This window comes from Nicotiana tomentosiformis, chromosome 6, assembly GCF_000390325.3.
Source record: "Nicotiana tomentosiformis chromosome 6, ASM39032v3, whole genome shotgun sequence".
Lineage (NCBI taxonomy): Eukaryota > Viridiplantae > Streptophyta > Magnoliopsida > Solanales > Solanaceae > Nicotiana > Nicotiana tomentosiformis.
This window is the reverse complement of record NC_090817.1, coordinates 12,579,222-12,606,682: the sequence shown is the minus strand read 5'-3', so window position 1 is coordinate 12,606,682 and position 27,461 is coordinate 12,579,222. Positions and strand designations below refer to the sequence as shown.

Genomic DNA, 27,461 nt, shown 5'->3' with positions numbered 1-27,461 from the left:
GTATGAAGCCACCTTTGTTAGGGAGCATTTTACCCCCAATGTGGGACTTACCGACGCGACCTTGAATTTAGTTGGGGCCCAATGCAAGTACCGCACACCGGGTGGGAAACCAGAAAAGAAAAAACAAAGATGCTAAGACATTACCTTTATGGAACTAAGATTCTGTACAGTAACAAAGGAGCTGTTCTTTACATTGGATCTGTGGATTTGAATACATTAAAGGACTTCTTTATGTATGTATAATGCAGGAATATGTATTCAGAAAAAGAAAAAAAAATGGCAATGGTAGTTAACTGAACTGAGGAGCAGTGGGAGAAATTGGCCCTGGAAAATGGATATGGAACCATTTCAAATGTCATAATCTATGTCTGTCGCGTTTTGAGAATCAGAACGTCTGATCAGATGTCCTTGCTCGTCATATAGATCGAGGTTCTCACAAGGGGCGGGGAAGATTGTACCTATAACACGACCTTGAACGAAAGCACACTGGAATACATGCTTCTTCTTGTACGAGAGCCCAACTGACATATCTCTGAAAGTAACGTTCTTCACCGGGATTTCTTTACTCCCGTGGATTTGAACAGGTACGCGCACTCCCTCGCCATGGATTGATGTGTAGCTTATGTCCTTCAGTACAGGGACAGCTTTGGGGTCGAACCTCTCGTCTGGATGCTCGTTGTAATCTGTTTTGATGACGATTCCCACCCTAACATTCTCAAATGTCAAGTTCCTGTACGTTATATCTCGAACGTATCCTCCTCTTCCAGGCGCTGTTTTGATGCGTACAGCACGTCTCGAGTTCCAGATAAGGACATTTTCCACAGTTACATTTGACACTCCACCGGACATCTCACTTCCTATTGATACACCAGCGCTGCCATGTCATTCAGCCAGGGTTAGTTCAGCGGCGGAGCCAGAATTTTCATTAAAGGGTGTCAAAATATAAAGAAGTAAACCCACAAAGAAGCCAAAGGAAGTCAATATATAGAGCCCGTTTAGATTAGCTGGAAAAAAGTAGTTTTTTAAGTGTTGGAGCTTGTTTTATAAATAAGCACTTACATGTTTGGCTAAAAGTGGGTTGACAAGAGTGGGTTGCTCTAGTGGTAAGCACCCTCCACTTCCAACCAAGAGGTTGTGAGTTCGAGTCACCCCAAGAGCAAGGTGGGGAGTTCTTGGAGGGAGGGAGCCGAGGGTCTATCGGAAACAGCCTCTCTACCCCAGGGTAGGGATAAGGTCTGTGTACACACTACCCTCCCCAAACCCCACTAGTGGGATTATACTGGGTTGTTGTTGTTGATGATGTTTGGCTAAAAGTATTGAAGCTTAAAAAAAGTTGTTGAAGTGTTTGGTAAACAAGTGCTGATAAGCACTTTTTCTGTTAAAATGACAGAAATATCTTTAAAGCTCTTAACATTACAAATGAGCTGATTACTGCAATATATTTAATTTTGAATAAATCCATTGTAATATGTTCTAAGCTGATCTTTTAACACTACTAGATTACAACAAGAGAGAAGTAAACAGATTTTCCTCTAGATATTCCAAATATATTGGGATATTTTGAATTTGTACCTATTCACCTAGCAAATCCCTCTTGACGTACATATGCTAAATGAATCTGACGTAAACAAATAGAAATTGAAGATTAACAAAGGGTCCTAACGAGGGTCATGAGACTCATACAGAAAAATTAAATTATTAGTTGTGAATAATTTAATTGGGGAAGGTTATGGAAGAAGAGGAAGAAGAAAGGAGTGGCTGCAAGAATGGAGAAAAGAGGAGAAATCGTATGCTTTAGGGTTTTTTCCCGAGGGGTAATTTCGGAAATAAGAAAAATTATAAGGGATAAGAAAGTAAAATATTTGGTCAAAACAAAACACTCTTTTAAGCCAATTTTGAAAAAAGTTGGGGTTAACCAACTTGTTGCTTTTGGCTTTTTTTAAGCAGTTTTTAACTTTTTGTAAGCTATTCTTTTTTTTGTTGCCAAACACTTCCAAAAGTTAAAAAGTGCTTTTAAGCCAATCCAAACGGGCTCATAGTATATATATATATATATATATATATATATATATATATATATAAAAGAATTTTTACCTAGCTATACAATGTAATTTCTCGGCAAAGGGGTGTCAATTGACACCCTTGAATACAAGTGGTTCCGGCACTCGGTTCGTCCCTAGTTTAATATATAAGGCATAGCATGTCACATACGGGTGTTAAACTAAACTAGTTTCTATTGTGAATTGCTGCTAGATCTTTTATTTAAATGGTATCAATCAGTCAATCAATCCATCAACTAAACTTCAGTCTAAAATTAGTTGTGGGGCTCTACTAAATTGTCATTAATAAAAAGAGTCGTGCCTCTTCAAACCATCAAGACATCAAGTGACTGACCCGCAGGTCAACTGTCAATACTCAATGAACATTTGCCCCAAATCATGATTCAGATGCAAGAAAATATAGATTTAACTTCTCACGCAAATATAATACAGCCAGAAATGCAACTGTTGTCAGAAACGACCAATCCGTGAAAAGAAATGTAAGTGCATATGCCTAGATGGAGAACTCACCTGACATTGGAACGAATAATAAGGTTTCGGATGAGTATATTCTTAGAAGGCCGTCCATAAGTAATTCCATACTGATCCCATCCACTCTTTATTGCAATGCCGTCATCACCAACACTGATGTAACAGTTCTCTATCAACACATCTTCACAAGAATCTGTTCACTCCATTAAAACACAACAAGAGCTTATACTGAGTGACTGTCAACAGTAAATAAGCAATGAAAAAGTACAGAATGCATATATATATATATATATATATTTCCTTCCATATTGATTTGATTAAAGAACCAGAGTCTATGAAACGAAAAGTGAGCTCAGTCTAAAATGTCATTGTTCTCACAGATGACTTAACCAGATCAAGAAAAAGAAGAAAACTGTTAGATTCAATTTTTTTAGAAATTCCTCAATGTAAGGCTACTAGCTCAAGATATAGAAAAATTGAACCTATCAAAGACTCGCCTGGATCTATGCCATCAGTATTTGGAGCCCCAGCAATGGGTGCAAGGATTGTAACGTTCCTGATTGTTACATTCTTGCAGTCGTATGGATGGAGCGTCCAAAAGGGAGAGTCTTGTAAAGTTATATTTGAGATTATTATGTCAGTAGACCACATGATCTGCACGAGCGGTCCTCTGGTATGGTTAAGAAGCTTCTGCCGGAATTTCTTCCACCATGCTTGACCCTGCCCATTAATGGTACCATTATGCCCTGTTAACGCGAACAACATATGTATAATCAGATCAGCGGCTATTCCTTTATACTTACACAAACATTCAGGATACTTCAATCTAGAAAATCTGCTTAAGTTATTTTGAACACGTAGTAGGTACAAACTGCCTTTATATCATTACTAGACCTTTTAGGAACATGTAGCACATCTGATAAAGAATATCGATGAATGTGTGAAGGAAGAATTAATTAAGCAACTAAAAATGTGGTTAAGTTTTGTCTGCCAAATATCTCTGATATTTTTAGGGAGATGGAATTAATAAGAAAATAGCACTTTATATTTTCATGGCACCAAGAAAATTTTGGATTGTCACTTTCTCCCCAAGTTCCCATCATTAAAGAGACAATAGTTCCCAAATACAATTAAAAAATAATATTATATCTCTTTAGCAGTGGATATGGAGCATCTGTTGACTAAGCACCAGTATTGACGGCCGCCGGAGAAAAACCATGACTATAAAATCATACATGGACTTGTTACATGAACGATCTCAATGATTTGTATCACTTAACCAACAGAAAATACGACCGAGAAAAGCAGATAAATCCAATCTACAGAAAACAATGACAGTGATAGCAACACGTAATCAAAGGATAAGAATATAAGATAGTTCTAAGCATTTAAAAACAAGGGCTTTAAATTTTAAAATACTTGCTGTTTCAGTGAAGCTCAGGGTGGAAGTCAGGGTCAAAAGGCTGACCTGTGATTACTACATCTTTGAGATTTTGGCCATGGATTAAACTTCCATAACGTGGTCCACGATGCTCTCTTCCGTATCCATATGAAGGTAATGGAGGCATGAGAGGCCAGTACTTCTCGTCCTGTGTTCATATATACAAATAGAGTTACATAAATAAAATAGCTTCTGTTAATTCTCTAATAAAACGACAAAAAAGGTTTCAATTAGAAGAGGTATACTCATGGTTTAGATGAGAGGTTATCAAGTTATTTTCCATGAGTTGGCTGAAAAATACCAATGTAATGACAAAATTGTCATTTCACCTTCCTTTTGGAAATTATAACTAGCAGCCCAAACTGAGTTTTGTAGGCAAAACTGTTTCCACACAAAAAAGTACACAACACTGTTCAGAACTTAAAGTAAATGGATATTTCTTAACTAGTGCGCCCAACCAATTTTTTTTGGGTAAAGAATTCTTATTTTGTACACAACGTTTCCACAACAATCTGGGCTATTCTAATGCACCTCCATATCATGACTGGCACACACACACATACTCAACAATCCAATCAGAAAACTGTTTGGTTTGGGTTTTAACAATGTGTGTTTGGTTGTGGTTGTGGAAGAATTAGATTAGTGTGCACTAGAAGGAATGTTTCGAAAAACAGTCCTTTGTTTCCAGAAAACAAAACAGCCGTTTTCCATTTGGCTTGTCCCCTGAAATGATTTGCACTTGAAACCACTTACATTTGCATGAATTTGTTACGGTCAACATACTTAAAAGATGATGAATTAACTACAGAGTTCTGCAAGCATCATGCGGCTTTATATCAGCATAACAACCTTAGGAGAGTATTCTCAAGGTTCTCACTCCTAGTAGACTGTAGACTGCATGCTACACCAGATGTTCAGAGCAAATACAAACCAATGTTTTGTTCCATCTGAATAATAAGAAAGGGTGCATGATATAACAGCCGGACATTCAGATATTTAATGTATAACAACCTCCAGGTTACGAGTAAGGCTTCAGAAGATCGTAAAACCATGCTGAAAAAATTTGGGAAAGGAAGATAGCTAGGCTCTATTCTCGGAGAACCGTATGATAGATGAAGATGTAACACAGAATTAAAATAGGATGGTCGAAGTGGACGAGTGCTAAGGGAATGTAATGCAATAGGAGGATGCCGAGAAAAGTGAAGCAAGTTCTATAGAACAATCGTGAAACTAAAATTGTTATATGAGAATAAATATTGGGTCTCTAAGGTGAAAAGTATCCACAAGATGAGCGTTGCAAAAATGATGTTAAGATGGATGTATGCTCATACAAGGTTAGACAACATAAAAGATGATCACATCTGACAGAAGGTGCACTTAGCATTAAGATAAGATCGCTTGAGATGTTACGGTCATGTTCATCCAAATACACCAATCTGTAAGTGTGATACCATAATGATTGAGGTATTAATAAGGGACAAGATAAACCGAAAACTATAAGGAAGTTATCTTAAAACCCTACAAGCTCTCAGAATCTATGCAAATTTAGAGAAAAATAGGACACATTTGAAGCAAAAGATCCATATAGGCCCATTTACTAGTTGGGATTAAGGCTTAGTCGTGATGCTATTCTTACATGGGAATAGGGTAGCTAAGAGTCATTTTAGTATGTTTCGAAATTTGTATGGTTGAAGAAAATGTAGAGAACCTCAGAACCTGTGAAATGTTGAAATGAAACGGGTCCAAGTAGAGCAACATGAATAGTGAGGGTTCATATGTCAATGCCACTTACTTACTTTGCATTGAGGAGTAGTAGTTGTTGACTTGTTGTAGTTTACATTCTCATCGCCAATTGACAAAGGTGCAAAGTAATTGCATGATCATATGCAATTGTATATAGAAGCTACATCATAAAAACTCCGTAGCATCGGCATTGAAAGAGAATAAGCAGCTAGTAATTCAGTGAATTAAATGACTATTAAAAGAGGTGAATATAACTAAAAATCAAAGAAAAAGACTGTAGGTCCATGTCGACAACAACCATAAAGAATGCAGATGAAATGTTAGGAATAAGGTCGAAACATAGTTAGGAAAGAAGTTAACAATCACAAGTGAGGCACTATTTGCAAACAACTTTTCATGCTACAGATCTCTAGTCCAAAATTGACTTCTTTTATGTTATGCTTCCCGAGGGATTTAGGAAACTCATCTAATTTGAATCCTAGCAGCTATGAGACTCTTAATTTATCTTTGTAGGTATGAGTAGTTTGCGACTTAGGCGTATTAATTGATTGAGGTGTTACCAGCTTTGTATTAAATACCTTTAGTTAGTACAAAAATTTCCTTTGGTGTTCAAAATCAATAAATAAAATTCAATATGGAATTTGGACAGTGATTAGGGGATTTCTTAGAAATATAGGTGTTTGCAGCTTTGTACTTAACAACATTTTATTAGGAAAAATCTTTCTTTGCATTTAATATTTAATCATTGAACTTCAAGATTTATTCAAGTTAGCCTCCTAATGTAAGGTTTTACCTTGTGAAACTAAGTTTCGAGCTAGATTAAAGCAATTTTTCTTCCTTCACTCTCCCGCTTATACCCCATAATACAACCAGAAACTGTGTGTTTGCAAAGGTGATACTTAGAACAAAAACATTTAATAGTTCATATGCCTATCCACAAGCATCAATGGACGCCAAAAATTGAGGGACAGATTGGATCAAAAGCTGAAGACTGTCGAAAAGAAACCAAAAGGAAAAGGCCAGTCCTCAACAAAGAGGAAAGAAATTAATGAGCAAATCAAGAAAGGTGCTAAACAACTTAAGATGTATTGAAGGCAAAGTTGAGAACAAAATAATTCTACCCAAATTAGAAGTCTATAGAGAAAGATTGGATTGCATCATCAACCTAAGAAGTATATATCAGTAAGGGCGAAATCAGAAACTTAGAATTTCTATGGAAGCAGTAGATGAATGTTGCGAGGTGGATCATGACAGAAAAATCAGTGCATGATCAATCCGGAATACTACAAATGGAATTCTCATCCGCCATCATCACAAGAAACTGCACTAATCCAACCTCTAACACAAATTATGAGATGCATCAGCTACAGACAATTGATACATACAACATCACCTTTCACTTCTCATCAATCCAATAACTCAAATCACCTAAAGCTAGCTCGACTATCAGTATAAACCAATCCCCCCCCCCCCCACAAAACCTCCATCAATAAATAATAAGGCTTCCATAAGTAAACACTAAGCAATAAGCACAATATGGATATCACAGGTCTAAGCAAAGCCAATCAAACAATCAAAAAGGAAACGATATACAATTAACAGGAAAGGGAACAATGAGGTGAACAATCAAAACATCAAGAAAGTAATTTTCTGAGTTCATCGAGCAAGATTAAACAATTTTTTATGACATAAATTCGTTTGGCGCCAACTCTTAGAGCCAACAGTAACCTTCGAAACTCGGTGATTATTCCCCCCCCCCCTACCCTTCTCCATTTAAATACCATGCTTAGTTGGCAAGATTAAAACTTCAAATGCTGCACAGATTAAGAAAACTGTTAAAACTTACATCAACACCAAATATAAAAACACCTTCAGCAAGGAAGAGAGATATATGCAAAAATATTTAGGTCACCTAAAAAGTAATTGCGGGCAACTCTAATTACATTGATTTAAACTGTCAATGTATATAACTTAAACAAAAGAAACTTTTGAGCTCATTGTGCAAGATTAGAACTTCTAACACTAATAGATTAACAGAACTGTAAAAAACTTACATCAATACCCAATATAACAGCACCTTCAGCAAGGAATAGAGTCATATGGCTAGTAAGATTAAACGGAGCCGTTAGCCAATAACCAGGTGGCACATTAAGCTGCCCTCCACCTTTTCTAGAAATTGCTAATACTGCCTTCTCAAACGCTGCCGTATTTACAGTAACGCCATCACCAACCCCACCAAAGTCCGTCAAGTTAAACACCACATGCCGGAGCTTCGGAAGCTGCCTCGCCGGAAAAACCCGCCGGAAAATCAAGATTCCGGTAGTAGTAGAATCCATCTGCCACCAGAAAAGGGTTACTAAAAAGGCGATCCATAGCGCAGTGATAATGGCTTTGTGGGTTATGAAAACTGCCGGTAACCATCGACGCGGGTGGTGAAATTGTGTACATCGCCACCAAAATGGTGTCGTTACCGTCTCCACCATGTCCAAAAAACCAGACCCAGTTCTATGTTGGGATCTCAATATTGTTTCATTAAAGAATAATGTGCTAAGTGAAATATTAAAGGGGTTCAAGAATGGGGAAGGTGAAGTGTAGTGGTCAGGATCAGTGGGATGGTTGGGTACTTGGGTAGGGTAGATGGGGATAGGTATAGTGGAATGAGTACATTCAAAGGAAGAAGAAAGATGCAGAAACCATAGTTTTGAAATTTTGATGGTTAATTAGTTTGATTAAGAGGGTGTTTACCCAAACAAAGGTTTTGCGTTGAACGTGGTGTCACTAGCCTGATCCATTTGGGATTTTGCTTTATCTTTTCAATATGATTATCGTAAATAAATCTACAAACAATGATTGAAGTTAATGTAAGGATTTTATAATTCCAAAAACTAATAAATAATTTTATATAACCAATACAGGTTCGAGCCATAAATATGGAGTCGCCTTTGTTAGAAAGCATTGTACCCCAAATTTGAGATTTTTCGATGCGAATCAAATACTCGGGCCCCAATGCAGTTATCGGACACCCATGAGTATGAAGTCATCTTTATTAGGGAACGCTTTACCCTTAATGTAGGACTTTCCGATACGAATTCGGATTTAATCGGGTCCCAATGCACGTACCGACACCCATGAGTATGAAATCGTCTTTGTTAGAAAGCATTTTACCCTCAACATAGGACTTTCCGATGACCAAATATCGGATGGGAAACCAAAAAAATTATATAACTCCCGTAATAAGTTAAACTTGATTATCTTTATCTAATAAGCAAAACAATCAACTTGCTACAGCTAGTTAAATTACTTTGATACGGGAAAAAATATTTGCAATGTAGTGTATATTATATGTTAAATAGGAGTAACTAAATAAGAGAAAACTAAAATTGTTATTACAAGAAAATTATGATTACAAGTCAAAATCTTAATTACTCCATTAGACTACAATAATAGTTTCGTTAAAGAAAATGAGTGAAGTGTGATATTATCACTTTTAGCCGAACATACATAATGTATATATACAAAAAAATATATAAATTTTATATATTTTTTCGGCTATTATTTTTACAGCGGCTATACTGTGTCATTTTTTCATATGCATTTGTCAATCATAGCAAAATAGACAATACAATACCATCACTCAATATGGTGTGAATTTTTTGTCAACAAACTGTTCTTAGCAATTTCGTAGTTAAAGAAACTTTATTAAAATGACAAAATAAATTATACTTATAAATAGTAGGCACCCTGAATGACTGAGTCTACATCATTGCGCAAATTTTGCTTTCTATAAATGAAAGAGTCAAATATATGTAAATAATCAATTTAACTACCAAATAACGTTACCTTAAAGGCTTAATTAAGTGGACTCTTCAAAAAATTTCTCCACCTTATAAATTGACTTGTCCGTAAATATTACCTCTTATAGTCTTTGAAGTTTGAAGAGATGTGCTTGAAGAAAGAAGGATTCTTATCGAGGATTGTAGTGAGATAAATATGATCTCTCTATCTTAATTTTGAGGTCACGGGTTCGAGCTCGAAAATTGGCAGAAGGATTCTTATAGAGGATTATGGCAGGATGAATATGATCCATCTATCTTAGTTAGAGGTCACGAGTTCGAGCTCTAGATATAGCAAAAGAATTTCTATCGAGGACTGTGGTGGGATGAATATGATTCCTCTATCTTAATCAGAGGTCACAGGTTAGAGAATAGCAGAAGAATTCCTATTGGGGATTATGGTGGGATAAATATGATCATTTTATCTTAATTAGAGGTCACGTGGTCTAGCTATAGGAATAGCAAAACTAACAGAAGAATTTTAAAGGTTAAGCTAGACAAGTGAAACTAACATAATGGAAAAATTAAAGTGAAACAAAAAAAAGGTTCTTTTTAAGATTTTTGTTTTTTGCGAGTTTATTAAAGGCTTGAGCCAAGGCTCTCCTGAGCCGAAGATCTACCTGACCTATTTATTTTCTTAAAGGTAGGGGGAAGGCTTGCGTACATTCTACGCTCCTCATACCTCACTTATGCAATTACACTAGGTATGTTATTGTTGTTGGAGTTTATTAAAGGTTAATTAAGCTAGACAAGTGATTACTAACATAAAGGTTGTTGAGCAAGAACACATAGACATCTTTATTGTTTGATGAGTTACAAAAACTCTAGTTTAAATGTAAACCAGGTGGCTTTTGGATTTGCTTCTTGTTTAGTTTTTGGTAAGAAATTTAATTAGCTAACTTATTTTTCCCTTTTAAAGCCAAGTTGCTTTTCTAGTAATTTTCGTTAAAATACCTAATTCGTTACAAACGTGAGAATTGAGATAGATATGATATTATGACCTATCCAATTTATTTCATACGTACACGTCGGAATAATAGTTAGACAAAGGAAAGAGTGAAAACTAAGAGAAGAATGTTTTAAAAATCAAAATTTACATTTTAATTTCTCAACGTGAGAATCGATTATGCAATTCATAACTTTTATAAATTCCACTACATTTATGATGGAATTCCTAGCAAGGGTCATTAATATATGTGAGAAAATGGTGGTAAAAATAGGAAACTGTTATAAAATAAAGATTGTAAAGTAAAGACAAGTATAGAGAGAAAATGATATATTATTCAACTTCAAGCTTATGTACATAATAAACTGAAAACTACTTTATTTATAGAAGAAATGAAGCAACAGTGTTTTAAAAGGCGTTTTCGGGACGAGCCTCGGGGCGAGGCGTACCAAAAACGTCTCGGGGCGATGGTGTGGGGCGAAAGTCTCAAGAGGCGTGTGCCCAATAATTTGGGGCGTACGCCCGGGCGATCGAGGCGCGATTTTTTAGTGAGGAGTAAGCCCCAAAGACTTTTTCAAATTAAAATAAAATTTATTGAATAAGTCCTTCATATAATACCCAAATTCTCAAAAGTCAGTTTGGTAATTACTCAAAAGGTTTAAAAAAAGAACTCAAAAGTATTAAATTTAAAAGTCAAGATCTTTTTTATTGATTAAAGCCCTAATTCATGGTCTTTCCCAATTTTTTATCGTGTCCGCTAGTTTGCTAGTATCTCCCAAAAGCAACGAATATTTAATTTTTTTTACAAATACAAAGAGAACTTCATTCTCCTTCGTAGCAGCAAGTTCAAAGTTCAAATTGCAGGTTAATCATCTTTTTTGTTCCTCCATATAGAAAACTTTATTCTTTTAGATTCAAATTACTTGTGCTTGTAAGTAGCGTATAATAGATTGTTTGATTTAGTTTTTTGTAGGGATGGAGCACATAAATATATATATATATAGCACATATATATATATATATATATATATATATATATATAGTTTTCTTCAATTTTTATGCAATTTTACCTGTTTATACTGTCATTATATTATTTTATAAAATATTAAAAATTAAATACATATGGGGCTTACGCCTCGCTGAGGCATATGTAAAACGCCTCGCCTTACGCCCATGCCTTTTAAAACACTGGCTGTGAGGCTTTTTAGGAAGCAGTTGCGAGTAATGGCGGATGTACATGGACACTTATGGGTGCTTGAGCACCCATTACTTTTAACCAGATTTAGTAAATTTACATAGGCAATTATAAAAATAGTTAGTTAAATATAGAGTGAGTACCCACAACTAAACTCATATTTTCTCTTCTTTTGGATTTTTTATCGGCGAGCACCCATCAATTTAAAATTCTGGATCTGCCACTTGTTGCGAGGCCTTTCTTGAGTTGCTTGTAAGTTGTCTGCATGAGTTGCTTGCAACCTACCTGTTTAATAAGAAGTTGCTGCAAATTATTTAATCGAGTTGCTAGCAACATGCATGCATCAGCTGCTTGTAGATAAACTTCAATAGAGTACTAAACGGATAATCTTCTTCAGGAAGATTATCTATAGCGGAGTAATAAATAGACATCCATATTATAATTATTTTCACAACACTCCCCCTTGAATGTTCATTAAAATATATTGTGCCTCGTTAAAACCTTACTAGAAAAAATCCAGTGAGAAAAATCCTAGTGAAGAAAAAAGAGTACACATATTTAGTAATACGCAATTCTAGCTGCCTCATTAAAAACCTTACAAGAAAAACCCCATGGAAAAAATCTTAGTAAGAAAAAAAGAGTACAACGTGTATTTCACCCCTTGATGAAAACCTTGTTCCAAATATTTAAGTCTCCGCATTCCAATCTTGTATACCATTTCTCAAAAGTTGAAGTTGGCAAAGATTTAGTGAACAAATATGCTGGATTGTCACTTGAACGGATTTGTTACACATCGATGTCACCATTTTTCTGAAGATCGTGTGTGTAGCATAATTTTAGTGAAATGTGTTTCGTTCTATCACCTTTTATAAATCCTCTCTTTAATTGGGCTATGCATGCAGCATTGTCTTCATATAAAATTGTGGATCTTTTATCACATTTCAAACCATATTTTTCTTGAATAAAATGAATCACTAATCTCAACCATACGCATTCCCTGCTTGCTTCATGAATAGTTATTATCTCAATATGATTTGAAAAAGTAGCAACAATAGATTATTTTGTGGAGCGCCATGATATGATAGTACATCCACATATAAACACGTATCCGATTTGAGATCGAGCTTTATGGGGATCAGATAAATAACTTGCATCTGCATAACCAACAAGATCTGCACTACCTTTATTAGCATAAAACAAACTCATATCAAGAGTTCCATTTAAATATCGCAAAATATGCTTAATCCTATTCCAATATCTCTATGTAGGAGAAGAGTTATATCTTGCTAGTAAATTAACAGAAAATATTATGCCACGCCTTATAGCATTAGCAAGATACATAAGTGCACCAATTGCACTGGGATAGGGTGTTTCAGGACCAAGGAGTTCCTCATCCTCTTCTGGAGGTCGAAACGGGTCCTTATTCACTTCAAGTGATCGAAAAACCATTAGTGTACTCAATGGATGCGCTTTGCCCATGTAAAAGTGTTTTAAGACCCTTTATGTATAGGCAGATTGATGTATAAAGATCTTGTCTGCTAAATGTTCAATTTGTAGACCAAGACAAAGTTTTGTCTTTCCAAGATCTTTCATCTCAAATTCTTTCTTAAGATATTCAATTGCCTTTTGGAGCTCTTTTGGAGTTCCAACAAGATTTATGTCATCAACATAAATAACAAGTATAACAAATTCTGATGTCATTTCTTTATAAAAATACATGGACAAATAAAACCATTTATGTAACCCTCTTTCAACAAATATTCACTAAGTAGATTATACCACATGCGCCAAAATTGCTTTAAACCATACAAAGATCTTTGTAATCTGATTGAATACATTTCTCGAGATTTTGAATTTGCTTCAGGCATTTTAAATCCTTTAGGGATTTTTATGTAAATCTCATTATCAAGTGACCCGTACAGATAAGCTGTAACCACATCCATCAGATGTATTTCAAACATTTCATGTAAGGCTAAACTGATGAGGTATCAAAATGTTATGACATCCATAACGGGTGAATATATTTCTTCATAATCGACTCCAGGTTGTTGTGAGAATCCTTGTGCGATAAGGCGAGCCTTGTATCTTTCAACTTCATTTTTGTCATTCCTTTTCGCACAAAACCCCATTTATGACCAACTAGTTTTATACCAATATGTGTTTGGACTACTGGTCCAAATACCTCTCTTTTAGCAAGTGCGTTCAATTCTAATTGAATTGCCCCTTGCCATTTTGGCCAATGAGATCTTTGTCGACATTCTTAGACAGATCGGGATTCAAAATTCTCACTATCTTGCGTAATGTTAAGTGCAACATTATATGTAAAAATATTATCCACCACTATTTCAGATCGATTTAAATTAATCTCATCACCAGTAGAACTTATTAAAAATTCTTCGCTCACTTGAGTCTCCGGTTCATTGATTTCTTCAGGAATCTCAAAACTAATCAGATCCTAAGTCTCTTTAGGAGATCCCTTTATAGTATCGTTTTGATCATTTGTCGAGTTTATTTTTCGAGGATTTCGATCCTTAGAAACCAAAGGCCTACCATGCTTCAAGCGTGCTTTAGATTCGCTAGCTCTCATGCTAGTAGATGGTCCTGCTGGCACATCAATTCGGATAGGCACATTCTCTGTAGGGATAAATGACTTAGTTATCCTTTTCAAATCAGTAAATGTGTCTGGCATTTGATTTGCTATATTCTGTAAATGGATGATCTTCTGGACCTCCTGATCACATATAGGGATACGTGGATCAAAATGGGATAATAATGAAACTTTTCACACAATTTCTCTTTAGGTTTTCTTTTTCTCTGCCCCTAATTGTGGGAAGTTAGTTTCATCAAACCGACAATCTGCAAATCGAGCAGTAAATAAATATCATGTCAATGGTTCAAGATAACGAATAATAGAGAGTGATTCAAACCCAACATATATTCCTAACCTTCTCTATGGGACCATCTTACTGCGTTGTGGTGGTGCTACTGACGCATATACATCACATCCAAAAATTTGTAGATGGGTAATATTTTATTCATGACCAAAAACTAATTGTGATAGAGAATATGTATTATAATGTATCAGTCTGAGAAAGATAAGTGATGTTGCATGCAAGATAGCATGGCTCCAAACATTAGTGGGTAATTTTGTTTCATAAGTAGTGGTCTTGCTATCAATTGCAGGCGTTTAGTAAATGACTCTCCAAGGCTATTTTGAGTATGAACATAAGCTACAAGATGTTCAACTTTTATCCCAACTGATAGACAGTAATCATCAAAAGTTTGAGATGAGAATTCTCCAGCATTGTCAAGGCGAATAACCTTTATAGGATAATCTGGGAATTCTGCCCTTAATCGAATTATTTGGGCTAATAGCTTTGCAAACGCCAGATTGCGAGATGATAGTAGGCACACATGTGACCATCTTAAAGATGCATCTATTAAGACCATAAAATATCTAAACAACCCACTTGGTGGATGAATAGGTCCACATATATCCCATGTATACGCTCTAAAAAGGTAGGAGATTCAATGCCAACCTTCATTGGTGATGGTCTAGTGATTATTTTTCCTTGATAACAAGCATCACAAGAAAATTCATCATTTGTAAGAATCTTCAGGTTTTTAATGGATGTCCACTCGAATTTTCAGTAATTTGTCTCATCATTATTGATCCAGGATGGCCCAAACGGCCATGCCAAAGCACAAAAGTATTTAAATCAGTAAACTTCTAGTTTACGATAGTTATACTAATTTTTAAATAATATAAGCCAGAAGATAAAGTTGATAACTTTTCTACAATGCACTTTTGGCCAAAAACATTCTTTGTAATACAAAGATATTCCATATTCATTTCATCTATCATCTCAACATGATACTCATTTCGGCGGATATCTATAAAACTCAACAAGTTTATTCGGGACTTGGAGGAGAACAATACATTGTCTATAATAAGTTTTGTTCCCTTAGACAAAAATATAGTGCTTCTTCCGGAGCCTTCAATCAAACTTATATTACCAGAAATTGTTGAAACATTTGCTTTTTCCTTATGCAAATAAGAAAAGTATTTCTGATCTTTGAATATGACATGAGTTGTTCCACTATCAATTGCATAAATATCTTCATGATTGGTCTTTGATCCAAACATAATTTGAGGATTATCCATATTCTTCAAAATGACATAAATAAAATATATTATAATAAATATTATTATCAAAGCATAACTTTTTATTTATGTACAATAATTATATAACCATACTATCTACTACAAACAATAAAAATTAAAATATTTATATTTTTACAGATTCATCACCGATCACATGACTTGTTTCTCCTTCTGGGAGTGCAAAGTAATCAGCTACATCCAAATGCATGAAGTCTAAATTATCTTCAGAAGTAAAATTTGTTTCAGCATTTTTTTCTGTCTTCTTCAAGGAGACTTGATAAAACTCAACCAGGTGCTTTTGACGTACGACAGGTACGTGACCAATGCCCTTTTCCTCCACATCTATAGTATACATTTTCTGTATTTGTTGCTTGCACCGCTTCATGCTTTTATTTCTTTCTTTTCCACTACTGGTGGTGAGGAGGGTACTTTGGTGCATTATTATTACCATGATTAGAGTTTCTTCCCCGACCACGACCATGACCACGACTGGGGCCACGACCTCTTCCACGCTTAGCTTGGTAGAAGTTCGTCTCATTCGCTTCAGGGAATGGACAAGAACCAGTAGGTCGTCTTTCATATTTTTTCATTAATAGCCCATTATGTTGCTCGGCTACAAGAAGATGTGAGATAAGTTCAGAATACTTTTTGAATCCCATCTCTCGATATTGCTGCTGCAGGAGCATATTCGAGGCATGAAAAGTGGTGAAAGTTTTCTCCAACATATCATGATTAGTAATATTATCACCACATAATTTCAATTGAGAAATAATTCTGAATATAGCTGAATTATACTCACTGATAGATTTAATATCTTATAGCCTTAAATGAGTCCAATCATATCATGTATGTGAAAGAACGGTCATCTTCGGATGGTCATATCTATCTTTCAAATTATTCAACAGTATGAATGGATCTTTAACAGTAAGATATTCCATTTTCAAGTCCTCGTCAAGGTGATGACGTAGGAATATCATTGCTTTGGCACGATATTGATTTGATGCCTGATTTTTGTCCTTGATGGTGTCTGCTAGACCCATCACATCAAGATGAATTTCAGCATCAAGCACCCAAGACATGTAGCTTTTGCCCGATATATCCAGGGCTACAAATTCAAGTTTAGAAAGATTTGGCATTATTTAGAAAAGGAAAGTTCGTACCTATGATACTTTCAAAGTATTTGCTCGAGGTGACAGAGTCTCGCGCTGATAACGTGTTATAAAATAAAGATTGTAAAGTAAAGACAAGTATAGCGAGAAACTGATATATTATTCAACTTCAAACTGATGTACATAATGAACTGAAAACTCCTCTATTTATAGAAGAAAGGAAGCAGCTGCGAGACTTTCTAGGAAGCAGCTGCGATGCCTTTCTTGAGTTGTTTGTAAGTTGTCTGCATGTTTAATAAGAAACTTCTGCAAATCATTTCATTGAGTTGCTTGCAACCTGCGTGCATCAGTTGTTTGTAGATAAACTTCAATAGAGTACCAAACGGATAATCTTCTTCACTATAGCGGAGTAATAAATAAACATCCACATTATAATTATTTTCATAACAGAGACAAGATTTTAATTGTGCTAAAAAGGTCGAAGACAGATAAGATTTATATTTAAGTACTTTACGTCAATATAGCAAAATATTAAACATGCTATAATATATTATTATTAAGTCACCGTCATTTTTAATTCTCTTGATAGTATTTGATTTAATTTATAGAAAATTCTATTGGTGTGATTTCTTTTCAAAAGGTTAAATTAGACATTTAGTAAGATTATTTTTTCATTAACATAGTTAAAATTTTCTGTTTGTACTACAGAAAAATCAACAATACTATAGCTGTTGTTTTCTCTTATATTTTCTGGATATAATTAACTAATTTTTAAAAATACAAAAAATAGTTTTTAAATTGTAAAAGTAAATTTTAGAAAGAAAAACAAAGATTTATAACTCTTTTGTTACGTATTAATTTCTCAAGGGAAAAGCTTCCCAACTCTCTTTTTTTCTTTTTTTCTTTAAATGCCACTCTAAAGGGCTGTTATATAGGAATTAGCTAATGCATTCTCAATTTCAATTTTTCAATTCAATTTTTCAGGACATTTATGTCTTGTATATAAGATTTTTAGTTCAAAATTTCAGAGCAAAATTAAGTAACGACTAATTCTCGCCCTGTGGAACATTATGTCACCAATCTGTAGCTGCACATCCTAAAAAAGACAAAACTCAAAACTTAACTCTGATTGGTCCATTTCGTGTTGTTGTGGTATGCTTCATCATCCAATTCACATTCTAAGTAGATAAGCTTTATTGTCCTAATAAACAGACTGCCCAAAAACATTACTCATTTCTCCTTTCAAATTACATAGTGCCTCTGTTTAGTCCATTTTTTCTATGGCTCTAGCCATTCATTCCACTGCATTTTCTAGCATCCCAATCAGGTCAGTAACACTGAATTACAAATTTAGTTCTTGAGTATATGGTATTATGTAACTTTAAAAGGACAACCCGACACACAAAGCATTTCGTATTCACGCAGAGGGAAGAGCCGCAACCCAAAGGGGTGTGATGTAGGCAGTTACCTGATGCAAGCATCAGTGGCTGATTTCACGGCTCGAACCCGTGACCTATACGTCACGGAGACAACTACACCATTGCTCTAAGGCTACCCTTCTGTAATTCCATTTCTCGGTAATTCGAAGATTCTTTTAAATTGTGTAATCATTGTATCTAAAAGCATAAACTATTACGGAGAATGCACTTTTAATTACTCAATTATATTATGTCTCAACGCGCCGCCTCACCTGTGACTCTGATTCTTTTCATGAACAACCACGTGGAAATGCTTTTTGCTCTTTGGGCATCGGTTATACCATATTGAATTATGCGATCGTCTCATATGAATACTTAAACTATTAGAGAGTGTACATTTTTAATTACTTGATTATATTACGTCTAAACAAATTCTAGTTTTATCTTGATTCAGGGAGCTACATACAAAAAAAATTCCTGGGAAAGTTTCAACATGTTTATTATCTAGAAAAAGTAGATTGAATGCTGGAAAAGAGGTTTCAAGTGTCTGTGAACCACTCCCTCCAGATAGGCCATTATGGTTTCCTGGAAGTTCACCTCCAGAATGGCTTGATGGCAGGTTACATTAAGCTTCTCTTTTTTAGTGAATTTTCCTTTTTCTAATTGGTTTATTTTACAGATATATGATTTGTTTTTTTGTTCTTAAATTTCAGTCTTCCTGGAGATTTTGGCTTTGATCCCCTCGGATTAGGTACATAACATAAATGTCACTATTTTTTCTATTAACACTATGTGCAAATTATGAGAAAAAATGAGTCTTGATGCAATTCTTGGAGAAAATGAGGAGGTTCTCATTTCAGATTCAAGTTTAGTTGGGTTGGAACTTATCCGAAGTTACAGTTGCCGTTCATCGAGGCCTCGGCCACCGGCTCCCTTATCATCAGACAATGTTGCATGGACTCTCCAAAAATGCCGTTGTATCCATGTTGGATCTTCTAAAAGTGCACTACTTTTGGAGGATCTGACATGCACCCGGCGATGTTTTTGAAGAGTCCGAACAACATAGTCATCAGGTCACTCAACTTTGTTGACCTTTTGGTACATTGTCTTAGGACTTTGCGAAGACGTGTGTTTTTGGTAAACAACCGTCCCGGTTCCCTTACCATGAGGCGATGTTACATGGCCTCTCCAAAAATATTGTTGTATCCATGTTGGATCTTCTAAAAGTGCATTTTGGAGGATGTGACACGCACCCGGCGATATTTTTAGAAAGTCCGAGCAACATAGTTTACTCAACTTTCTTGACCTTTTATTACACGGTCTTAGGACTTTGCAAAGACCTGTATTTTTGGTAAAAAGTCGTCCGGGCCTGGTCATTACTACCTCCTTTGTGAGGAGGCACCCCTACTCTCGAAGTTAAGGGGCTATTTTGCCGAGTTTGGAATTGACACTTTAGATCCAGATAGACTGTATCTTGTAAATTAGAAATATTTTCTTTTTTTTCCCTTTCTTTTGGATCGTTTCGTTTATATTCTTTAATGACCATCAGCTGGATTTTTCAATTAAGCAATGGTCTCTTTTTCAGGGTCTGATCCAGAAACATTAAAATGGTTTGCTCAAGCTGAGCTAATGCACAGCAGATGGGCAATGTTAGCAGTAGCTGGAATTCTAATTCCAGAATGGTTAGAAAGTCTTGGATTCATTGACAACTTTTCATGGTATGATGCTGGTGAAAGAGAGTATTTTGCAGACTCCACAACTTTATTTGTTGTGCAATTAGTCTTAATGGGCTGGGCCGAGGGCCGAAGATGGGCAGATATAATGAATCCAGGGTGTGTTGATATTGAACCAAAATTACCTCACAAGAAGAAACCAATATCAGATGTTGGATATCCTGGTGGATTATGGTTTGATCCTTTAATGTGGGGAAGAGGATCTCCTGAACCAGTTATGGTTTTGAGAACTAAGGAGATCAAGAATGGTCGACTCGCTATGTTAGCTTTTGTTGGCTTTTGTTTTCAAGCTGTTTATACTGGACAAGGACCTATTGAGAATTTAATGTCACATCTTGCTGATCCTGGACATAACAACATATTCGCGGTACATAATTTTTCATCATCTTGACAAATGGCAGTCCGATGCACAAGGCATATCGCGTTCACGCAGGGTCCGTGGAAGGGCCGCACCTCAAGAGGTGTGATATAGACAACTTACTCTAATGCAAGCATTAGTGGTTGCTTCCACGGCTCGAACTTGTGACCTATAGGTCACACGGATGCAACTTTACCGTTGCTTCAAAGCTCCCCTTCTATTATCATCTTGACAATTTTCAAGAAAGATGTTATAAAAATTTTATGTGGTTTGTTCATCTTTTTAATATTCATCTTGTTCATCTTTGCAGGCTTTTGGATCCCAATGATGGTTTTATATTCAAGAATGAAGAGATTCAGAAATGATGATACTTACACCAACAATATTAAAATGACTCCATTGTACCAAGAATTTCTCCTATATGTTAATGCATTCATGTAAATGAAATATCAATCTTGACAATATTGCAGTTCTGTAGATTTTCTGACCTTATACTGATTTGTCAATACCAAAGTTTTGAAACATATGGTAGAAGTCATTCCAAAACATTTGGCACTTGAGGCAGCTTAATGATTAATGAAGTGAGTGAATAGCATCGTAGACCAACATTCAAATCCTAACAAAGGCAAAAAATGCCTGATCTCTTTCGATTTGCTTTCAAATCCTACCAAAGGCAAAAAATGCTATATGATCTCTTTCGATTTGCTTACGCATCGCTAGGCTAAATTACCAGATACATGTGCCAAAGGTAATAGTTACCCGACAATAATCAAGTATTACTCGGTATAATAGTCATGGGGCACACAAGCTTGATAGAATAGTCAAGATGCGCACAAGCTGAGACATCACTGTTATTAAAATGAAAGGTCATTCCAAGACATATGGGGTATATAGTGAAATCTGCCTAATTAATTAGTTCAGCGGAAAAGGCTCTACTACCATAGACAAGGTCAATTCAAGATTCACCTTTCTTTCCACCCAAAATTCTGAATCTGCTCTCTCAAACAACATTGTGTGTCATCTAGAACCCACCCCCACCCCACCCCTAACACTAATATTTTTCAAAATTACAACATACACGTCATCCCCTCCTCGCCCCCCCCCCCCCCCCCAAAAAAAAAAATCACACACCATGACACATCATCATTCCATTGTCCAAAAACAGACAAACCAATCAAGAAAATCAGCATACACCTTCCAAGAAAAGAAACAAAGAAATCCAATCTCTCGGGACAGCGGCTGATTGTTTCTTTAGGGGAAGGTGTCATGTCTAGTAACAAACATGGCCGCTGTTCCCCTCCTCCTTCCTCCTCTAGCAACCTCTCCCAAAAAACACCATCTTTTTTACATCTCCATTTTCTTCCTCATTTTTCTATCTAATACACCATTTTCTTTCTCCATTTCAGAGGATGAGGCATTGATCAAGTTCAAAGAATCTTTAAAAAATACAACAGCTTTAGATTCAACTTGGCATAAGGGATCAAATCCTTGTGACAAGAACAAGAAATGGACTCGTGTTCAATGCGAAGGGAACGCGGTCGAAGGTCTCCTTTTAGGTGAAGTTGGCCTCTCAGGGGAAATTGATGTTGATCCATTGATTGCACTTCCAGGCCTGAGAGTTCTTGAACTTGCAAATAATTCATTTTCCGGAACGATTCCAGAATTTTTCTTGCTTGGTGCTCTTAAATCTCTTTATATAGATGGAAACCAATTTTCAGGAGATATTCCTAAAGATTTCTTCTCTAAAATGGGATCTCTTAAAAAAATTTGGTTTTCAAGAAACAAATTTTCAGGACCAATTCCTGAATCTTTGGCCAACTTGAAATACTTATTGGAACTTCATCTTGAAAGTAATGAATTTTCAGGTCCTATTCCATCATTTTCACAGGCAAGTTTAACATCTATTGATCTGTCAAACAATAAATTGCAAGGTGAAATTCCTCAAAGCATGTCAAGATTTGGTGCAGACCCTTTTAAAGGGAATAATGAATTATGTGGGAAACGATTAGGGAAAGAATGCAACAAGGGAAAAGAGAATAATACTTTTCAAAGAGCACCAATGTCCAAGCTGAAATGGATAATTCTTGGTTTAGTAGTTAGTCTTCTGTTGATAACGATTCTTTTTAAGGCCAAGCGCAAGGAAGATCATTTCGACAAGCTTGGAAAAGAGAATCTTGACGAGGGGTTGCACGTTTCAAGCTCGAATAGGAAGAACACGAGCATTCATAGTAAGGGAGGTGATTCGGTGCATGGATCATCGCGAAGGGGAGCTGGATCGCAAAGGGGTAAGGCCATGGGCGATCTCGTGTTGGTAAACGAGGAAAAGGGTACGTTCGGATTGCCTGATTTGATGAAGGCAGCTGCTGAAGTCCTTGGGAATGGCGTATTAGGATCAGCTTATAAGGCAAAAATGGTTTATGGACTGTCTGTTGTGGTGAAAAGGTTGAGAGAGATGAATAAAATGAATAGGGATGTCTTTGATACAGAGATCAGGAAAATTAGCAAGTTAAGGCACAAGAATATATTGCAGTTATTGGCATATCATTACAGAAAAGAGGAGAAGTTGTTGGTATCTGAGTATGTTCCCAAAGGCAGCCTATTGTATCTGTTACATGGTATGACAATTTTTTTTTTCAGCTCCTATTTCAATTCACCTATTTCAATCTTTAAGGTGTGCAACTTCTTTTTTGACATTTGCATGAGTATATATATTTTACCGTTATGGGTTCATATCTACTATTTATTGATATTTTAGTGGATTTGAAGGGGAGCCTTGGCGTAGCTGGTAAAGTTACTGCCACGTGACCAGGAAGTCACGGGTTCGAGCCGTGGAAATAGTCTCTTGCATAAATGCAGGATAAGACTGCGTACAATAGACCCTTGTGGTCCGGCCCTTCCTCCGACCCCGCGTATAGTGGGAGCTTAGTGGATTTTTACACATAAATTTATGTTTTGAGTCGAAAGTACTGGGTTCAGATGAACTCGGTAATCTATACCTGCATCCTCCCCCGGATATACACTTTGTTCTTTATGTTAACTATCCTAATTTTGAAATTTCACACGTACTTTTCAGGTGATCGAGGGATATCACACGCTGAGCTAAATTGGCCGACGCGCCTAAAAATCATCCACGGAGTTGCTAGTGGAATGAGTTTTCTTCATTCTGAGTTTGCATCATATGTGGTGCCTCATGGGAACCTCAAGTCAAGCAACATTCTACTAACTGAAAAATATGAACCACTTCTCTCAGATTACGCCTTCTATCCGCTAATCAACAACACACAAACCGTTCAATGCCTTTTCGCCTATAAATCCCCAGAAGCCATACAAAATCAACAAATCTCTCCAAAGAGTGATATCTATTGTCTTGGAATCATAATACTCGAGATCCTTACAGGCAAATTCCCTTCACAGTATCTAAACAATCAAAAGGGTGGAACCGACGTTGTTCAATGGGTGCAATCAGCAATAGCTGACAACAGAGAATCAGAATTGATTGACCAAGAGATAGCAAATGCAACAGATTCCATTGAACAAATGGTGAAGCTACTTCATGTAGGAGCTGCTTGCACTGTAAACGATCCGGAAAAAAGGATTGACATGAAAGAAGCATCAAGGAGGATAGAAGAGATAAGTTTAATTTGATGGACATGAAATTTCCAAAAGGTGATAGGTTAGATCAGGAAGGCCAAAAAAAGAAGTAAGACCATTGTGAAGGTTACACTTAGTTTCGTTATCGGCCAGAGCTCCTAGCCCTTTGATTCTGTTTTATCTCAGTCAAACTCTACACATCTGTCGATTCATTCTTCGTCTCCTACTTGGTAGTAGGATCATACAGACATATAGTATGTATATAGAGAAGGTACAAAAATGGAAGAGCACTCAAAGATTAGTCAAAAAGTGTTAAATGACTAAGTAGTGGAGGATTGAGAAGGGCTTATTTCAAACAAATGTCACATTCTTTGTTCAACTTAGAGGAAAAAAGAAGACGGACAAAGTGGAGTTGAGGTTCATTTGACATTCCCTTTGGTGAATGCAAAGCTGTGTGGCCAAACAAAAGGAGTTTACTTTATACAAGAACCAAAATGAGACTTATAAATAGCCAAAACATAATATTTATGCATGAAGTTGCCTTGATTTTGCATGTTCATCTATTAAGCAATAGCTTATTCATTTAAGTAATAAGTTCTTCTTCTAATTGTACATCTTCTGGTTTATTGTATAGTATGGTTTTCTTTTAGTAAAAAATGAGACTTGGATCTCAGGCTTAGATATCCAAACTTGCACCAACAGTGTGATTATCTCTGCACTGATCAATTTCGACATAGATTTTGAATATAACCTTCCGAATTCCCCCATATTCAGTTGATGTGAGCTCACATTTAGTGGCGGAGACATCCTTTAATAAGAGATGTCATCTGACACGGCTTCACAAAATGTTTTACTTATATATATGTCTGACTAAATAATATTTTTATAGAAAATCAATATTTATATTTGCAGAAGAGTGACACTGACACTGCTTGAAAATAATACATAATATCGCAATTTGGTACAGAAAGTAAAGTTTAAAAATCACTACATCGGACCTACTTACAAGTAGAATTGTGATTATAGCGACGATATTTACGCAAAATGCTACATATGCCACTGCGAACGTCACACACTATCTAACATGCTCCAATCAGGAGAGCATCAGGTGTTAGTTACAAGATGTTCTCTAGCTTTGAATTCTAAAACTGAAGTGAAGCATTCAGTAGAATATATAAATGAAAGGCTCTATATGTAATCCATCTCTTTCTATTTATTAATTTAAATTTATAAGTTAATATAGTTCTTCTTAACTCCGTAACAACATAAGAAGTCTAAATATACTCTTTACATTTCATTTTGTTGGATGAACGAATAAAGTCTCATATTGATAGCTGAAAAGATTAAGAGTCTACATATAAGATATAGGGATCTCTTAATGACGTGAGGCCTTTTGGGAAAAATTATGCGAGTTTGGTCCAAAGCGGACAATATCACACCACGTTAAGAGTATCTTTGAGTTAGTTTGGCCCAACAACTAGTATTAGAGTCCAGGTTCAGCAGGACAAGTCGAAATTAGATGAAACTTGTATGATTGGACTCGTATTCGAATGAGTGTTTGAGATTTGTGACTTTTGGTCGGGTTCTGGGGTGCGGGCCCGGGTTGACTTTTTGATTTTTGATAAAGATCGGAGCTTTATTATTTTTTGGCTAGATTTGAGCCGTTCGGAGATCGATTCACTCGGGAAGGGATTTCTAAAGTATTAATTTGGCTTGCTTGAGGTAAGTATCTTTGTATATGGTCGAAATAGATTTCGGCCTTACTACGTTCGATCGAGTTCAAGTGGTAAGAAGTCGGAGTGAGATTTTGGGAGTGAGCTCCAAAGTCAGTACTAACGAGCCTCGAGTCCGAAGGTTGCTCGAGGAGTCGGCTCGATAACCTTATCGAGCTCGGGACCGAATCGATCCGCAAGGCACTGCTTCGAGGTCGGAAATGCACGACGCCCATCCCGAAGGGCGAACTCGAGACAAGACCGAAGGGCTCGACCCAGTAACGAGTCCGAGCCAGTATCAAGCTCACATACAAGAGTCGTTGCAACCGCACCAAGAGAGAGAATCTTGACGGGAATCGAGGAAGAGACAAATCATCATGAGTCCTTCACTATATGCTTTATTTTATTATTTTTTGTAATGACCCTCTACTATAAAGGGAGAATCCTTGTAAGCTAAAGGCAGAGGAAAAGAGAGGGAAACAGGCGGAATAGATTGAAACAAAAAGATCTTTTCTCATATACAAAGATATCTCCTTGTGCCCGTTTTACTGGATCTTATTCATTCTTTCTGTTCATCATTGTCTTTCTCATAATCAAAATACTTGTATTGTTATCTTTATATCAAATGGTAGTTACGTATCCTTAGAACCATACATAAATTTAACATTATCCGATTTTTCGGGTAAAAAGTTTGGCGCCCACCGTGGGGCTAAGGATAACAGTGATTATTTGGTATAAATCTACAGTACATACCAACTTACAAATTCAAATCACCAATGGCTTTACCTATCGACCATGAAGCCGGCCTTCAAGATGAAACCAACAACTTGGCACCCGGGGTCGAAAGGCCACTCGACGATGTTACTGAGGCTCGAATCGAAGTACCCAAAATTCGAGCCGAAGTACCATTGGATGTCAATTTACAAATAGCTCTGGAGGCGAATCAGCGTTCTGAACCGAAAAGAAGCATTCAGTGCGGTACTCGATCCGTAGCCCGAGACACCCATAACGCGGGGGAAATCGGGGCCAGCTTGCGTATGATCTTCGAGATGCTACAAGCCCAACAAGTAGCGATAGCTCGGTTACAGATCCAAACTCATATACAAAGCAGACCGGGTTCCAATCCGCTTCGAGAAATCACCCCCAGAACGGAGCCCTCTATAGTGAAATCAAACGAGCAAGAATCGGGGACCACTCTCGAAATTACTAAATTGCTCGAGGAACTCACAAAATGAGTCGAAGCCAGCGACAAAAGAGTGGAAACGTACAATGCCAGGGTCGATCAAATCCCAGGGGCTCCCCCAATGATAAAAGGGTTTGATTCGAAAAAATTCATACAAAAGCCTTTCCCCCCCGAGTGCGGCACCAAAACCAATCCCCAAAAAATTCTGTATGCCCGAAATTCCCAAATATAACGGTACGACCGATCCTAACGAACATGTCACCTCTTACACATGTGCCATCAAAGGTAACAATTTGGAGGACGATGAGATCGAATCTGTGTTGTTAAAAACGTTCGGGGAGACCCTCTCGAAGGGAGCAATGATCTGGTATCACAATTTACCACCAAATTCCATCGATTCTTTTGCCATGTTAGCAGATTCATTCGTAAAGGCACATGCTGGTGCCATAAAGGTTGCGACAAGGAAGTTAGACCTATTCAAAGTAAAGCAAAGGGGTAATGAA

General features: G+C 36.5%; 3 protein-coding genes across 3 annotated transcripts; 2 read left to right on the top strand and 1 right to left on the bottom strand.

Moving 5' to 3' along the window:
- Positions 1-117: 117 nt before the first annotated feature.
- Positions 118-8,442, bottom strand: LOC104113056 (probable polygalacturonase). Its single transcript, XM_009623138.4, has 5 exons — positions 7,770-8,442; positions 4,000-4,120; positions 3,029-3,277; positions 2,571-2,724; positions 118-874 (listed from the first exon to the last, which is right to left on the bottom strand). Exons 1-5 carry the CDS (start codon positions 8,196-8,198, stop codon positions 349-351), a joined length of 1,479 nt encoding a protein of 492 aa, XP_009621433.1. The 5' UTR covers positions 8,199-8,442; the 3' UTR covers positions 118-348.
- Positions 8,443-18,122: 9,680 nt separating this feature from the next.
- On the top strand, positions 18,123-20,934 carry LOC104117887 (photosystem I chlorophyll a/b-binding protein 6, chloroplastic). Its single transcript, XM_009629017.4, has 5 exons — positions 18,123-18,290; positions 18,836-19,000; positions 19,095-19,132; positions 19,967-20,481; positions 20,783-20,934. The coding sequence occupies exons 1-5, from the start codon at positions 18,244-18,246 to the stop codon at positions 20,798-20,800; spliced, it is 783 nt and encodes a 260-aa protein (XP_009627312.1). The 5' UTR covers positions 18,123-18,243; the 3' UTR covers positions 20,801-20,934.
- Positions 20,935-21,634: 700 nt separating this feature from the next.
- LOC104117888 (pollen receptor-like kinase 3) lies at positions 21,635-24,746 on the top strand. The gene is made up of 2 exons (XM_009629018.4): positions 21,635-23,087; positions 23,546-24,746. Exons 1-2 carry the CDS (start codon positions 21,755-21,757, stop codon positions 24,115-24,117), a joined length of 1,905 nt encoding a protein of 634 aa, XP_009627313.1. The 5' UTR covers positions 21,635-21,754; the 3' UTR covers positions 24,118-24,746.
- Positions 24,747-27,461: the final 2,715 nt, after the last annotated feature.

Excerpts from the sequence above, each read along its gene's own strand:
- LOC104117887 (XM_009629017.4), top strand. The coding sequence starts at position 18,244 with ATGGCTCTAGCCATTCATTCCACTGCATTTTCTAGCATCCCAATCAG. Across the intron at positions 18,291-18,835 it reads TTTTCTAGCATCCCAATCAG|GGAGCTACATACAAAAAAAA; the intron begins GTCAGTAACACT and ends ATCTTGATTCAG. Across the intron at positions 19,001-19,094 it reads CCAGAATGGCTTGATGGCAG|TCTTCCTGGAGATTTTGGCT; the intron begins GTTACATTAAGC and ends CTTAAATTTCAG.
- LOC104117888 (XM_009629018.4), top strand. The coding sequence starts at position 21,755 with ATGGCCGCTGTTCCCCTCCTCCTTCCTCCTCTAGCAACCTCTCCCAAA. Across the intron at positions 23,088-23,545 it reads CCTATTGTATCTGTTACATG|GTGATCGAGGGATATCACAC; the intron begins GTATGACAATTT and ends CGTACTTTTCAG.
- LOC104113056 (XM_009623138.4), bottom strand. The coding sequence starts at position 8,198 with ATGGTGGAGACGGTAACGACACCATTTTGGTGGCGATGTACACAATTT. Across the intron at positions 3,278-3,999 it reads CAAAGATGTAGTAATCACAG|GGCATAATGGTACCATTAAT; the intron begins GTCAGCCTTTTG and ends TCGCGTTAACAG. Across the intron at positions 875-2,570 it reads ATTATTCGTTCCAATGTCAG|CGCTGGTGTATCAATAGGAA; the intron begins GTGAGTTCTCCA and ends ATGACATGGCAG.